General features: G+C 38.7%; 1 protein-coding gene across 6 annotated transcripts in view; it reads left to right on the top strand.

Moving 5' to 3' along the window:
* The window catches only part of EDRF1 (erythroid differentiation regulatory factor 1), a 28,527-nt gene extending 14,616 nt beyond the window's left edge, over nt 1–13,911 (top strand). For 2 of the 6 annotated variants that reach the window (XM_075155271.1, XM_075155274.1), the window contains 12 exons: nt 926–997; nt 1,113–1,263; nt 3,513–3,701; nt 4,753–4,953; nt 5,337–5,559; nt 6,733–6,952; nt 7,356–7,514; nt 7,801–7,950; nt 8,636–8,789; nt 9,076–9,191; nt 9,957–10,120; nt 13,060–13,911. In XM_075155271.1, coding sequence (XP_075011372.1) covers nt 926–997; nt 1,113–1,263; nt 3,513–3,701; nt 4,753–4,953; nt 5,337–5,559; nt 6,733–6,952; nt 7,356–7,514; nt 7,801–7,950; nt 8,636–8,789; nt 9,076–9,191; nt 9,957–10,120; nt 13,060–13,231 — 1,971 coding nt within the window. In that variant the 3' untranslated portion in view covers nt 13,232–13,911. The other 4 variants (XM_075155272.1, XM_075155275.1, XM_075155276.1 and 1 more) reach the window with 3 other exon arrangements.
* Nucleotides 13,912–15,727: the final 1,816 nt, after the last annotated feature.

Consider the following 15,727-nt stretch of genomic DNA (forward strand, 5'->3'; position numbering starts at 1 on the left):
GATGAAGCTTTACTCTGCACATGTGTATATGTTGTGACTAAGGGGACAGCTGGGTGCATAACCATACTGAAACTTCATTGACATACCTGTGCTTCATCAACGAATCAGCAGAAGTGTAATACTGCTACCTCATCGCACTTTTTGTGCATTATTATTGAAACAAAATAGGGGAATACAAGAAACTGGGAAGATCAGCGAAGAAACTGTTCGTAGCATTTTACTTTTCTTCTGATGTTTTACTTGTCTTACCTATTTAGGGATATGGTTATGAAATGACTCACATTGGTCAAAAGCTAAACCTTTTTTCTAACATCGGTGCTGAGTAGCAAAGAACAAGATTTCCTAAAAAAAATTGTAACTCTTACTGCTATCTTAATTTCTAACACTTCAAGGTCCATCAGCTGAAAATACAACAATCTGTACAGGTGCAGAAGCACTCAATTTCCCCTTTCTTCACCCCCTTCTACTCTACCCCAGAAGAAAACAAAAATACAAACCCTCCAAAAAACCCCCAAGGCACTGAGTTGTTCAAAGGTGATGAAAGTGCAACTTTGATGTATTGGCTGAAGAAATTATTTCTATATAGTATTGAATCTGCTTATCTTCCTGGGTCTGCACTGCAGACCATCTGTGAATGCTTTTGTAATTACTATTATGGAATAGAATTGTCTCATCTCTTCTCCTCTTTGCATTGTCTTTGGCATTACCAGGACAGACCAAGCGTAGATGACCAGGTATATGAGTTGCTCACTGAGATAAAGGAAAGAAATACTGTGACACTTTGTGGTGTAAAGTTCAGATGTTCCATTAACAGATTTTCTTAATGCTATCTCTCATTTGCATCTTCTCTCCAGTAATTATGACATTTCATACGTTGAACATTAATTCTCTTCTTATTCCTTCCCCGCTGCCCCCCTCAATGAAGCCTAGCTGTGCATTTCCTGTCTGCCATGGCACTGAGGAGCGCTGCAGGCTGGTGCTCAACTACGTCCTGGAGGTAAGCTTACCATCAACTTCCTAACCATGTTTCACCTAGTACCCAGTTCTTGATGTATTCTGTTTTTGCTAAATACTGCTTTCAAGGTGAATTAAATGATTTCTTCTTCTTGCAGGGCTTGAAATCTGTTGACAGCAGTGTTAAAAAAGAGGGTGACCTTCCCGCAGCTGATCCCAGCACACCAATCCCATTGAAATATGAAGATGAATCCACCAGTGGTGGTCCCGAGTGTCTGGAAAAACAGATGGCGTTATTTCTAGACAAAAGTAAGTTGTATTGTTGTGCAAATAAGACCTTTCCAGTGCCAACACAAACTGCTGCTACTTTATTTTGATTGTCAAAACAGTGTACTTGTAAGTTACTAATTACACTATTGCATAAGCAAAAATAGTATATTGAAAATTGGAGAACAGTCTGTTCCTTTTTAAATATGAAAAGAATATCTCATTTGGGATATTTTGCATATCAAAGCATCTTTTATTAGTAAACACATAATTTTACTGGACCCTATTTAGATGCGGCTTGCAGATGACTTCCGTAAGGGCTTAGTATTTTGGGGTTTGGTACGTGAAGCACCGTAAGTTTTGTGGGTTGTTTTTAAAACAGTCTTCATTCTTTTTTGTGACTTGGAAGTTTTGTGGAAGAACTTCTTGCTTCTGGCAGGTTTTTCTCCTGCATTATGCTTGCTGCTGAATTGTATATAAAATGTTAACTAGGATTTTGTATTTTTTCTTGTACCTCTACAATTGTGGAAGGAAGCAGCAAATAAAAGATGTTTTGTTTGCTTAAATACTCAAACTCCAGAAGTTTCAGACTATAGCCTGTCTATTTTATTTTTCTCTGGAATACCATAAAAGGGTACAGGAAAGACTCTTCTTCTGAAAGTAGTAGAGTTCTCTGCAGGGCGAGAAGCCCTATAAGCATAACACAAAAAGAAATTTAAGTCTTGCATATTCTTACAATTCTTTATTCTCTCCTTTTTCCTCCCTTCCCCCTTTGAAAAATCTCTAAATAATAAGGAAGTTCAGTTTTGAGTTATTCATTTAAGTATTCTAATGTTTCTCTTCCAATTTTATGATTGTCTCTTGAATGACAGTGACCTGGAGATGTATGCATACTTTCTTAGTTTTTATCAGATATGTGACCACAGAATTTAACACCCCCATCAGAAAGTTACATTGTGTTGAGCTTGCATAAATTCTGCACAGTACTGTTAATATGGACTGTGAGACTGATTTTTACCAAGATCTGCTGAGAAATTTTACCTAGGTCAGCTCAGCAAGAACAGTGTGCTTATTTCAGCTCTCCTGCAGCCAGGCTCTTGTCTTCTGCCTTCATCTGGAACTGATGACGCATTGCAGCTGCTTGCCAGCTGGCAAGGAGAATGTCTGCATGTTGACTTCTTCTGTTTAGAAACTTCCTGGGGGATGTGGGAGATAAATATTGCGCAGATCAGAAAAAAATATTTTAGTTGATTCCTGGAGCTGTGCTGGAGCTCTTCCCTGAAGTAGCAATGGTGCTACTTGTTTAGGTCATAAGGATTGAATTCAACCTAGAGAAAAATAGTTCAAACGTAAGGGAGAAACTTTTGCTTCTCCAGTATGTGGGTTGGTTTGTTTTCTGTGATGCATATTATGTAGTTTTTCTGCTACATGTGTATGTTTACATACATATAGAAAGGAGAAGTGCTCTTAATTCTTGAAGAGAACTACTTCTGAATAGTATATAGATACAGTATATGTGCATTCTGTGTCTTTAACTGCTTGAGGTGTTACTGTATTAGATTTGTCTTTGTCCTAACATAAACATGTAGTTCTTCTAGAACTTACTAAAGATAGCAAGCTTGCAAGTCAGGCCTTGTAGGTCCACCTGTAAGCAAGAGGCTCATTTCTGTGTGCAAATATTGTCAGGACAAAATTCTGTCCTTTGGTATGCCTGAAGTCAGTGGCCTGTTCTTTCTGGTTCCGTAACCACTGCAGTATCAAAGAAGGAACCTTCATAATCTTATGCTGAGGATGTCTTGAAACTAGTGTGAGAGAGACATCGGTTTTCCTTGCAGGAAGGACCAGGTTATCTAGTTCCTCTTGTGCTGGAGGCTAAACCCACAAATGGAGGCTTTCTCACTTTGAGACTGTTCATACAGAAACAGAGCATATATCGTAAGGATTTGGTGGAGAACATGACAAATTATGCCTGTGGCTTTCCCATTCTTTTCTACTGCTACCTAATGGACTGGTCTTGGCCACTGCACCCCCATATTCAAAAGCTGTTTGAAGTATGCGAGGTTAGCTGCATTGTCATTGTGCTCACCGTATTCAAGCGCTATCAGGTGGAGTACGTGGAGGAGTTCCAAGTATTGGGTCCATTTTGCAGATGAAAAATGTAGTGGCAGACAAGTTGGCATAACTTGTGCAGAGCTGTAATAAGGCAATTTGCATTCTGTCTGTATACTGATGAACCTCTGGCATATGTTATGGAGATGAGATTTACTGATGAGGTTCTGTTCATGTTACAGTGGGCTCATTTCAGAAGGGTAAGCATTCCAGTCAGTCAGGAATGATTCCTGGATCATGGCAATATAAAATGAAACTCCAGCTCATTCTGAAATCGTCAAAGGCTTATTATGTCCTATCTGATGCTGCTATGATTCTACAGAAATATGGGAGAGCATTACGATATATCAAGCTGGCTTTACAGTGCCATGGTAAGTTGCTAGAATGTATTTGTCATCTGTACCATTGCCTGTATATACCTTTCACGATATCAAATACTTCTCTGGTGCATGATTTATCCTAGTAGCGTGCAGTGACAAGTCTGACAACTGTGTGTTCAGAAACTAAGTGTCTAGCTCATTATTCAGGAGGGGAGTCTGTAGTAAGAATAACTCTTGTCTCTGTTTGGTAGAAAAGTGCTCCCATTTTGACAGATTGGGAAACTTAGAGGGCAGATTTGGAGCTCCAGGGTACTTGAAGTTGGGAGAGTCAGTCCTGGTGCCAAGACCAAGATAGTATTCTGTGGTCTAAGTGCTATCGCTGCAAGCAGATGTTTTGTCCCTGGAAATGCCTGATGGTTCCCATTTCATTTAAAAATATCCCTGACTCTCAGAAATACCAAACTTGTTCATCACCTGAATTGGGTACCCCTCTAAAATGAAATACATCCTCAGGTATTACTGAGGAAAATGAAGGAAGTAAAATCAGGCTGTTTAGAATGTTACTACAATAATGAGAATAACTAATTGGAAAATGCCATTAGCCTAGTACTGTAGTACTCCTATTTTGCTTCCATATTTGTAGGGCTTGGGCTGGGGGGAGGCTTGTAAAGCAAGAACACTTAATCTTAACACAAAGCATCAATATGCTTATTGATAACTCAAAGCGTTCTTCAGGTTTCAGTCTTTTAAAGACTTGAGAATCAAGTTAAACTATACCTTTTGGACATTAATTTTTCATGCTATATCTCACCTGAGTTAATATATAGAAAGTCAGTCAAATCTGAGATTAGCATTTGTAATTACCAGATTCACTGCTCTTCTTGAACAACATAGTTGCTTTTTTGAAACTGTCAGCTGTGTAGAGCAACTATGACTTTAAAATTGGTTAGTTCTTCTTAGAAGAACACGTGTTGTCTGATACAGAGAATAAGTGTGACAGGTAACATAAAAACCAATTATATTGTCAGTCTGTGTCAAACCTGTTGACGTTTAATTCTTTTCTTTCCTCCTCCCTTGTCCATGGGATTTTTTTTTCTAACAGATACCTACTGTTGTCTCTGCGCCAGCATGCTTCCTGAAGTATTAGTATTTCTTTGTCAGTGTTTAACCCTTTGTGGAGATATCCAATTAATGCTTGCTCAAAATGCAAACAACAGAGCAGCATATCTTGAAGAATATAATTACCAGACAAAAGAAGATCAGGAAATATTACACAGTCTTCACAGAGAATCCAGGTGCCAAGGTATGATGCTGATATAACTGCCATAATTCAGTTGTATGACAGACATAAGTAATTTCATTGTGCTTCCTCAAAACCATGCACAGGTATCATTTCTGGAGGAGGGTTTATTATGCTTCTGTTCTGTTTTCTTCAGAGAAAGCTTACCGTGCCTGTCATACATAAGGAGGTTGTCAAGATACTGTATGACATGCCTGAAGCTGTAAAATAACTAAAGACAGTAATTGTTTAAGTAATGGGTAAATTGTGCTGTAGAAATTGTGGGATCATTCTGACATGGATCTTATATTTAGTCTAGAGGAGAATGCCCAAAATGATGACCATCGCAGATTTAAGTTTGTTTGGAAATACTGTTTGACATGCAGGCTTTGCATTTTGTTTTCTAGTGTTTGCCTGGGCTACTGACTTGTCTACAGACTTGGAATGCCAACTTTCCGTCAGCTGTAAATGTTATGAAGCAGCTTATGAAATTTTACTTTTCAGTAATTTAAAAAACCAAAATCCAGAGCAGCGTATACAGGTACTAAAGAGGATGGGTAATATCAGGAACGAGATTGGAGTGTTTTACATGAACCAGGCTGCTGCAGTGCAGACTGAGAGAGTGGGCAAGTATTCTTTTTTTTTTTTTTACACTTCTTACAATTTCACAGAGCTACAACATGATCATGTTCACTAACAGTGCGAGAAATCTTGAGTATTTCTGATCATAAAGAAGACATTTAAAGAACTTCATACTAAATACTTTTCTGTAATTGATGTTATGTAGCTTTAATGTCCATTGTAAATATTTGTCTACAATAGATTACTGTGGCTTGTACAGTGTACTTAATTGAGCCTAAACAGAATAATGGAACCTATAGCTCTGGAGAAATTCTTTTGAAGTGTGTTGAATGCCCTCAAAAAACATGATGGAAACTTTAAACCAACTCTATTATAAAAAGGAGGGCATGTTGCATTCTTGATGTGTTTGGTTTAGCCCAGCGTGAACAAGCGTAAGCTTAATTTAAACTTACAAGTAGTTTCAGTGAAGTCAGTCTATGAATTTTATGGTAAGTAAATCCTTGGAAGCTTTGTTTCTGGTTTATTTTTGGTGTGTTTTTTTTGAGGAAATGGAGGTTGCCTAAGCTTCCTTGTAGGGTAAGGTGTTTGATGGGTTTTTGGTTTTGAAAGCAAAGCCAATAATGATTTGTCTACAAGTAAGAGTTACATAAACTAGAACAAATTAGATGCTAGTGGTTCAGTGTAAACAGCTCCAGTCTCCCAAATACCATCTGTTTTCTGAGACTTTTGTCTAATTAATATTTGAAGGATTTTGGGTTAGACTTTTAATTTTGTGATTTTTCATAATCTCCGTGTTTTTGCAGAACTGCTGTTTCGCTGAAGTCAGAGCTCAAATACTCAAATACAATACAATTTCACTTGTCTGTAAAAGTCACTTTTTACTTGTTTCATACTGTAAGTTTATAGAAGCAACTGCGATACCCTGAATATTACTGTGGAAAAAAAAAATCTGTGTTCTATCCTGTTAATTTCCCCCGGGTTTTGTGTGTCATGTTACCACAATTCTCTTGAAAGTATAATATGTGTAATAGTGCGCTTTAGGTATTAAGATGTTCATAAGTTTGAGGTTTTCTTAGGAGTATTTTCCATGAATTGGGTCTTCAGAATAATTTACCACCCTTAAATTCTAAAAGATCATTTATGAGAAAAAGAACATAATGGAAATATTTGTTCAGTATCTTTCAAGAATTTGAATGAGTCTTGTGTCTTAACCCTAGTGAGTAAAAATGTATCGATGACAGAGCAGCAACTCTGGAAGAAAAGCTTCTCTTGCTTTGAAGAAGGAATTCAGAATTTTGAGTCAATTGACGATGCAACCAATGCTGCTCTTCTACTGTGCAACACGGGAAGGCTGATGCGGATTTGTGCTCAAGCGCACTGTGCAGCTGAAGGTGACTTCAAAAGAGAGTTTTCTCCAGAAGAGGCCCTTTATTATAATAAGGTAACATCATACTGTTTTTAGAATGGCCCATACCCTAATATGCCTTTTACTGTAGAATATTTGTAAATATCTTTGTAAATATCTGTAAGTCTTGATGTAATAACTTGGGATACCTCTCCTGCTTTCATATTATCCTAATCCTTGCTGTATAGGCTTCGGTATTGTTGTTGAGGTTTGATTCCATTGCTCTGATGTATGAAGTCCTGTGACATTCAGATGTTGATGTTTAACAGACTGCAATACCACACACAAGGGCGATGGACATGCATGGTCGGGATTAAAGTTATGACCAAAATGGGTGTAAGGAAAATACTGAAGAAGGCTCAGACAGATTATTTTGGAATGCTTCCTTGAGAATGAGTAAAGCAGTAACCACGTACGTGTATTATTTTATAATCTGTAGGCTATTGACTACTATCTGAAGGCATTGAGATCACTAGGTAAGAGAGATGTGCATCCAGCTGTTTGGGATTCTGTGAACTGGGAGCTGTCAACTACATATTTCACTATGGCAACTCTACAGCAGGATTATGCTCCACTGTCTCGAAAGGCTCAGGAACAGGTAATGAAGAGCATTTGTGACAACACCTGGTAAAATAAGCTAATGTCTTCCTGAAAAACTGAACAGTGAGCAGAGTTGATACTGGAATAACATGTAAACCTTTGTTAGATTGAAGAACTTCTGTGAAGTAGTTCTTGCAAACCATAAAATGTTTAGTCACTTGCATTTTTAAGGTTTTGCTTAATGAAAAGACAGTGCCACAAACAGAGATTTAACCCTTACACTTGCACATAGTTGTGTTCTAGTTTCAAAGTAATCACATGCATCTTTTTGTTGTACCTTGTAGATAGAGAAGGAAGTTAGTGAAGCCATGATGAAGTCCTTGAAATACTGTGACATTGATACAGTGTCTGCACGACAGCCTCTTTGCCAGTATCGGGCTGCAACCATCCACCACAGGCTTGCTTCAATGTACCACAGTTGCCTGAGAAACCAGGTATTTGTACAAACTGTTTTGTTTTTCTGTATAGGTTCCATACTTAACATGTCCAATGTGTGTGGAGATTGATATTTATCCTTCTACCTGTAATTGGGATATATTTACTTAAATTATTTAACCAAAGAAATGTGAGGTGGTTTATTTGTAAATCATTGTGAAATACAATGTTACTGTTAAGAGCAGTCTGTCCTTCATAGAGCATATTGAGCTTTATGGTTCTGTCTATTCTAAGTAGTTCCATGCCTTCATAACAGAAGCCATTGATGATAAATATTCTCTTTGGTTTGGTTTTGCTTCCAAGCCACTCTTCTGATACTTAAGCAGGCAGCCTTCTGCTAGAACATTAACATAAGATTTATTAACGCCTTGGTGTATTGTAGACTTGCATGTTGCTTTCTGTTGTTTTTTTTTTTTTTTTCCCAAATTATTATTCTTTATGATTAACTTAGTTCTACTTGATGTGAATTTGTTAGCATTAGCTATGAAATTACAATAGCTTCAACGATGGCAGACTGGTGATGCATTCTAGAAATGTGCAGATATTTAGATGAACCATTGTGAAATGAGCTGAGGAATGGTTGTTGGTAGCTTGTGTAGTCTGTAAGCAGTTTTTTCTTCTAATGGTTACCTCATGAACGTACAAATTGTCTGGGATTTACTGTGTACCCTACTTTGAGTGCAGGTTGGTGATGAACATTTGAGGAAACAACACCGTGTACTTGCTGATCTTCATTATAGTAAAGCCGTACGACTCTTCCAACTCTTGAAGGATGCGCCCTGTGAGTTCCTTCGTGTACAGCTGGAAAGAGTGGCATTTGCAGAATTCCAGATGGCGAGTAAGCCTAGCTCTGTCTTACTACAACAGCTTTCCAAACTACCTTTACCTGTTTAATTTCATTTTTAGATAACTTTTTGTATATGACAGCAGAAGTAATCTGCTTTGCAGAATAGAATCTTCTTCAAGAGAGAAGAGACATTTTTATCTTGCTGGTTTTCAGTTGTCTAGGACAGTAGATGGTTTTCTAGTGAGAACTCTTGAAATCTTTGGATGGAAGAAAAAGTACAGTCTGTAACATAAGCCATTTGCGTGTGGTTTTTTTTTTCTTTCTTTTTTTTTTTTAGGTCAGAACAGCAGTGCTGGGAAATTGAAGACTTTGTTTGGAGCTCTAGATGTAATGGTGAAAACCAAGGGTGCGTTCCAGCTCATCAGAAAAGAGCTTGTGGCAGAAAGTGAACAGGTGAACGAAAGTCAAGCGGTCTGATTATCTGCTCCATTGCATCTTTTGCATTCACATAAAACTGGTCATCTGGAAATTAAGATATTGCTTGGTTACTTTTCAGTAGTGCTAGTTGCTTAAAGTGTGGGCAGGGTTTGAAACTGTTGCAGTTCACTTCTAGCCTTTAAGTGGAAGTGGATAAAAAAAAAAATCTCCTCTAGAACAAACCTTTCATCTGGAGATGGATTAAAACATGTTTGTATATGGATGTATACTGACTGACTGACTTGAGAGAATGGGGTTCTGTGGAACTCTGTATTATCCCTTAAAAGCCTTCTTAAAGAACTTAAGCATGTATGTACAATATAAATGGGAATTCTCTCTATATAGTATATTTAATATTGAAATATTAAAATGTGGAAGGTTGTCTGTAGCTAGTGCTAATAGGTTCTTGATGCCTAAATAATTAATTACTTGCAATATATGCTGATATGTGTTTATCCCTTGCTGACAATTTGAGCAACAGATGAGTAGTCAAGTCCGTATTTTCCTGATATTTTTTATAACTACATGTGTACAACATAGGCAGTCGGCATGACTTGTGTACAGTGTGGATATAAGCTAATTACTGAAGCCTCATAAACAGGGTGTCATAGCCATGGTGGTGTTGGTACCACTCCTGTAAAGACTAAGCTAACCTGCAAGTGTGTGGTTGTCTGACTTAACTCCACCATTTACACGCACTTCAATTCAGTGAAATGGTTTTTGTTTTTTCTCTTCTTGTAGATAAGCAAGGATAAAAGTAGTGCTGAGAATATGTCACCTAATGATTCCTCTACTGGCCTTAACAAAGAAGAAGTATTGAAACTGCTTAGTATTTTTGAGTCCAGAATGTCATTCCTTCTCCTCCAATCCATTAAATTGTTAACTTCAACCAAAAAAAAAATTGGGTAAGCTGAACCTTGAGATGCGTGTGTAGATGTGATTCTCATCCATAAATCCATACGAACTATGTACTCTTAAGCATGCAAGAAAGTGTGACATTTATTCTGTTATGGAGGTGACTCTTCTGCATGGAGAAGGAGCTGAGATACGCCTTGATCATCTAAATTTTGCACATTTTCTGTGTTTTTTTGTGAAATGGAGGGAATGACCAAGAAGCATCTTTACTGAGTGTGCCTAGGCAGCTTTTTTCCCTTGTCTTTCCTGATGGCTGTCCAGGACTGAGCGAGGACAAAAAAGTCAGACTTGAATGGCTGTATTCAAACAGGAAAATAATAGTTTGTAATCATCGTCTGAAATGCACGGTACAGTTATGAATCACTGATGCTTTATTGTGCTCTGTGATATCTAACTTAGCCTTTAGAAGATAAAAATCCTACGTCCTCATAGGTATAAATTCACACACAACAGTTTAACTTGTACTGCCATAATTTTGCTGGCATACTTGTCATTGTCTTTTATTTTGATCAGACTGTTTGTTCAGGGAATGAGGTACGTGTATATGGTGTCCTTTATCTTAACTGACTTGGTCTTCATCTGTGACAGAGCGCTAGAAAGTTAGCGGGGGAGAAGCTACAGTGTACTGCTGATCTTTTGATATATCTTGGTGATAAAAGGTATCAGAGACAGCATAGTTTAGCAAGCAAAATACTTGAGAATAAATGTAGGCAGATCAGTAATGCTGTAAATAGAGAGGGATGTATACGGGGAAAATACTGGCGTTAAAGAATTTTCTAACACCTAATGGAGTGCAGTGAAGAAACAATCTTCTGTCTTGCTGCTGGGATTCAGAACAAATGTGGCTTCTCCTTTTTGTGCTGACCTTGAAGTGTTGTCGGGATTAGGTGTGGCAGTTAATTCCTCACACCACTGTTGCTTCTGTTGGTTAGATTTGAATGTGTGTGGTGTTGCTTTTGGGATTCAGAAAATACCTTTTATTCCCTCAACAGCAAATTGATTGCAGAAGCTACAGCAGCATACTATTGCTGTTTCTAATGTTATATAAAGTTAATTTATGAAAATATGGCATTGTTGGAAGTTGTGTTAATAGTTTTTCAGATGGAAGCACTGCTGACCCAAGTGCTATTTTGCTAAAAGTGAACTGTGAAATGAACTCATTCTGCCCAGTAAGTTGCCTGCTGATAGTCAGAGACTGGTAAATAGAAAAACATGAGACAAGAAGAAAGCCCGTGTGCTTTCTTAGCAGTGGTTTAGGTGCATTGTTCGGTGCTTTCACTCTTTAAAAAAGAGCTTCCACAAGGTGGCAATCTGAATATGTGAAACGCAGAGGATTAAAGTATAATTTGTGCGTAACCAAGTAGATGTCCAAGTAACCGAGTAAATTGTTTTAGTTCTGTTATCTCATAATATGGGTGACGGTTGTAAAACAAAAACCTCTTGTTTCTTTGTTTTGTGGAGTTTTTTTCCCCGCTGTTTACTTTCTCATCATTGTCTCTCTTGAATGGGGTTTTGTACTGAAGATTCCATGCAGGGAAGGTGTTAGAGTTTGAATACTGTGAAATGGGAGTGTTGCTATAACATGTTAAACTTTTTTAAGAATGGTGGATTGAGGCTAAGCTTAAAACTACCTTTCGCTTAACCTTTCTAGTACCTTGTGTATGTCTTGCATATGTTTCCTCAGTTTTGCTTTGTAGAAGGAGAAGATAACGTCTGCCTTCTGTTTTAATAATAGGCTGAAAAGGGAGGAAATTGGAGCTCACAAATGCTATTTCAGGGTCCCAGATGCACTTTGGCAGAGAACAGGAGAACATGTGGTAAAATTAATGTTTGATAGTGAAACTTGCAGACGAGCAATAAAACTGGATGAAATCTGAGTTTTACCCTCTAAAAGTGAAATGCGTAAGCGTAACTGAACTTGGCTATGTAAATTGGAGGAAAGAAGTAATTGAAAGTAATACTTCGTTCTGGGAATTCTTGTAACTTATCCTGGAAATACTTTGCATTTCAGTGGCTTTTTATTGACTACCTATTCAGTTTAATAAATAAACCTGTCTGATTTCTGCCAAGTGTTATGAATTTAATTTGCTTCACCATTTCTTGGTAATTCCCGAAGCATTTGCAATTAAACTGACTGCTGCTTGCACACATACAAGCTTAATTTATTTATAATATCAATGGCAGCATTTTTTATTTTTATTTTTTCTAGTTTGGGCCACTTAGTTATTAGTCTTGGACATTAAAAGTAGGAGAGGAGGGGTGACAGTGCTGAAGCAGTATGCCAGCACGTGTGTGATAAGAGATTTACAATGATATTTGTCAAATTGAGAAAATCAGTGCGAGCTTAGACTGCAGACGGGCAAAAGAGGAAAAGCCCTTTTGTGTAGAGGTATTGGGCATGGGAAAGTCTCTATCGTAGGGAAATAGATGTATGGAATTGAGAGAATGAGGGCAGATCATGGGCTCCAGGCTTGAAGGGAAAACGATGCCCGTAGTGGTTCAGAGGGGAGAGCTAATGGCAGGCACGGCACGGGAGCAAATAGACCGCGTCTCCCGAGCGTTCAGGTGTTTGCGTTTGGCATGATCAGATTAGACGCTAACTTGGACAAAAGTACAGAGTTTTGGCGTGGAGACCTGGATTTTGCAGGGTTTACGATGTGACTTGGGATTATGAGTTAATAAAATGGCCAGACTGAGTGAGGATTGGAACACCGAATCCCTCCTGCAGTATGAGCAGAGGCTCTGACTGCAGTGCTGGGAAATGGTGGGAAATGGGAACTAAGGAAATACGAGACTCAAATCAAAACCACCAGCCACGTGGTTTCACAGGGATAGTCATCAGTGTTGTTATTTAATAATTGCTTTGATTATTTGCAGAATAAAATATTGCGGTTAGGTTAATAGTCTGTATTATCTGTTTTCTTTTTAGGGGCATTAATGAAGAAGAAGTTGTTCTTAAAACAAACAAGCAAGTTTACTCCCTGCTGTTGCGTGCAACTGCTAACAAAAGCATGACTCTGCTAGAACGAGTAGAGGTAATCTTAAATTTACTGGAACAGCTGACTCAAAATAACGAAGCTAGTAATGGAGGAATTCTGTGACTGAAAAGCTGCAAAACAGCAGAAACAGTGCCTTGCTCTGCATGGGATCAGTGGTGTGTTTTCCCATGTGATATTTGTATTTATTGAAGGCGATAATATCGCCTGCGTGGTTACATTGTACGTCTGGGAAAGAACAGGACTTCCTTCTTATCCTGCGATAACTCTAATGGTTCGGTTACTAGCGTTTCTTTGTTTGAAATGCCAGTTTGAGGTTCTGGATATAAACGTAACACTTTTTTTGTGTTGGAGAAATTCACGATTTTTCTCTTCCAGGTAATGGGCTTTGCAGTGATATAAGTGTTTTGCATAAAAATGTAACCTCACAGTTGCTCTGGTTTGATATTTAATGAAATACACTTTGTAAGCAAGGCTTATTGGAACACTTTAACTGGTAACGTGGACTGAAGTTGTCAGGAGATTTCTGTTGAACATGTGGACAGACGGACACACTACTTTAATGACAGTTTCTATCCTGCACAAACGTGTGTGCCTTCTAGCTTTGATGCAAGACTCTTGCAAACATTAGCCATCGCTGGGACTTCACTTACCCCAGAACGTGAATGGGTTTAGCTGTGCTTGAATTGATCAAGAATAGTATTACCTTTTTCAGACTTGAAACTGTGAATAAATGAGAGCATATTTTTAAATAAAAATTTATTTATTAAATATAAACTCATGAATCAGCCTGTCTTGTTTTTATTGGTTATGACTGTTACAACCCTCATGAGAGAAGCAAGCTGCTCAATAGAATTAAAACTATTGGAAAGGCAGTGGGGGCTGGAAAAAATCTGCAATAAGTTTAGTCTTAATCTCAGCATTTGAGGACTCCGGTTTTTTTGAAATATGTATTATTTAAAGATAAAGTTTTCAAAAATATAACATCTGATGTCTTAATGTTTTTCTACAAATAAATGTGGTTCATTGTTGTATAGTAACAGTATAAAACACAGTTTATTTAAAGGTATTAACAGTTTTTACATGTGTGTTTGTATGCATGTCTTTTTTTTTTTTAAATCTCTCTATACTTAACACATAAGTAGTCAATTAACTGTTTAAGCTGCTTGTTTTGAGGAGGTGATTCTTACTCTCATGGTGAGAGATACAGAACGATGCTTTTTTGTATGGGGCATGTTTTCACCCAGAAAACCCCAGGCTGTAGAAATTTCTATCCCCACAATTTAAACGTGGTTTTACAAGTGCATCCTTAGATCTGTCTGATCTTAGATCAGAAACCCAGTCTTGCTGATGCAACACAGAGCACAAACGCACCTGAAAGAAGCAAAACCACCTTGTGAAAGGATGAAAGATGACAGGCGGCGTCTGTGTCTGGTCTGTTGCTTCTGATTTGGAATGTCTGATTTGAAAAAGCAGGCAGACCTGGGGGCTTAAGCTTCTCTGTCTTTTCCTGCCTTCCACCGTGGGGCTGGCTCCACGCAACACCCCTTGCACCCTCCTCGCTTTCAGTGAGGTCAAAGCTGCACAAAATTGAACAGCAGCTTTCTGAAGTAGGACGGCTGAAAGCACTATGCTTGAGATTGTTATCAGGAAGCCTGGCAAGGCTGAGGGGGTAGAAGAAACACGTTCGTGACAAAATCTCTTTTTCAGAGGAGCTGAGGGGTGACTAAGCGAGACTGCTGAGATCAGTAACAGTGTCTTGGGTGCAGAGAACGGGGAGAGCGATTCCTGGTTAGAGAACAGTCGACTGACCTGACCGCCGCTGGCAGCTTCCTGATGCTAAAGGGGAAATTCTAGCCGAAACCCTCCGATCAGATCCGATTTGGCAGGCTACCTTAATGCAAGAGGTCGGTGCATGCACTGCCGCAGTTTTCACTTCATTCAAGAGGGACGGTCTGGAAGGTGTGTCCCAAAGAAAAGCGTCAAAGCATAATCTCTGGTCCGCCTGCGACTGAATGTGGCCTAAATGGGCTTTTTTAGAAGAGATTTTGCCTGTCTGAGTGCATTTTACCGGCATTGCACTGCACAGATCCATGCTGAAAGGCAGTGCTTTCTCCTGAGAAAATCTGAGGGAGCAGGTGCAGTTTAGGACGGAAGGGAGGAATGGAAAGGGGTGGAGGGGCTGTGGGGGCAGGAGGCAGCAGTGGGGAAGTTTTTCTGCAATTTAAAAAAAAAAAAATACTAAAATACTAAAAAAGTAGCAAAAGAAAACACCACCTGATTTTAGAAGCAGCTGCTAGCATAGATACCAGCATGTGCTTCTGCGGGCGCTCGGGATTTGACACACGACTGTCAGCCAGCTGATGAGAAGAGCCTCAGCGTAAGCTCTGAGAACCAAGAACAGTCTGTTACTGTCATTTTGGGGAAGCTGTGTAACCTCTCCTTGCTTTTTTATAACAAGATGCAAGTAATATTTTACAGTACTTCACTGAGTCACATGGAATAGATCAGGTCTGTAATCTGCGGTCTCTTCCTTAGAGCAGCATTTGTGTGCAGGGAACAGGCTCACGCAGTGCTCTGAAGGCAGGCTGGTGGAGGGGA

Source organism: Calonectris borealis, chromosome 7, assembly GCF_964195595.1.
Source record: "Calonectris borealis chromosome 7, bCalBor7.hap1.2, whole genome shotgun sequence".
Lineage (NCBI taxonomy): Eukaryota > Metazoa > Chordata > Aves > Procellariiformes > Procellariidae > Calonectris > Calonectris borealis.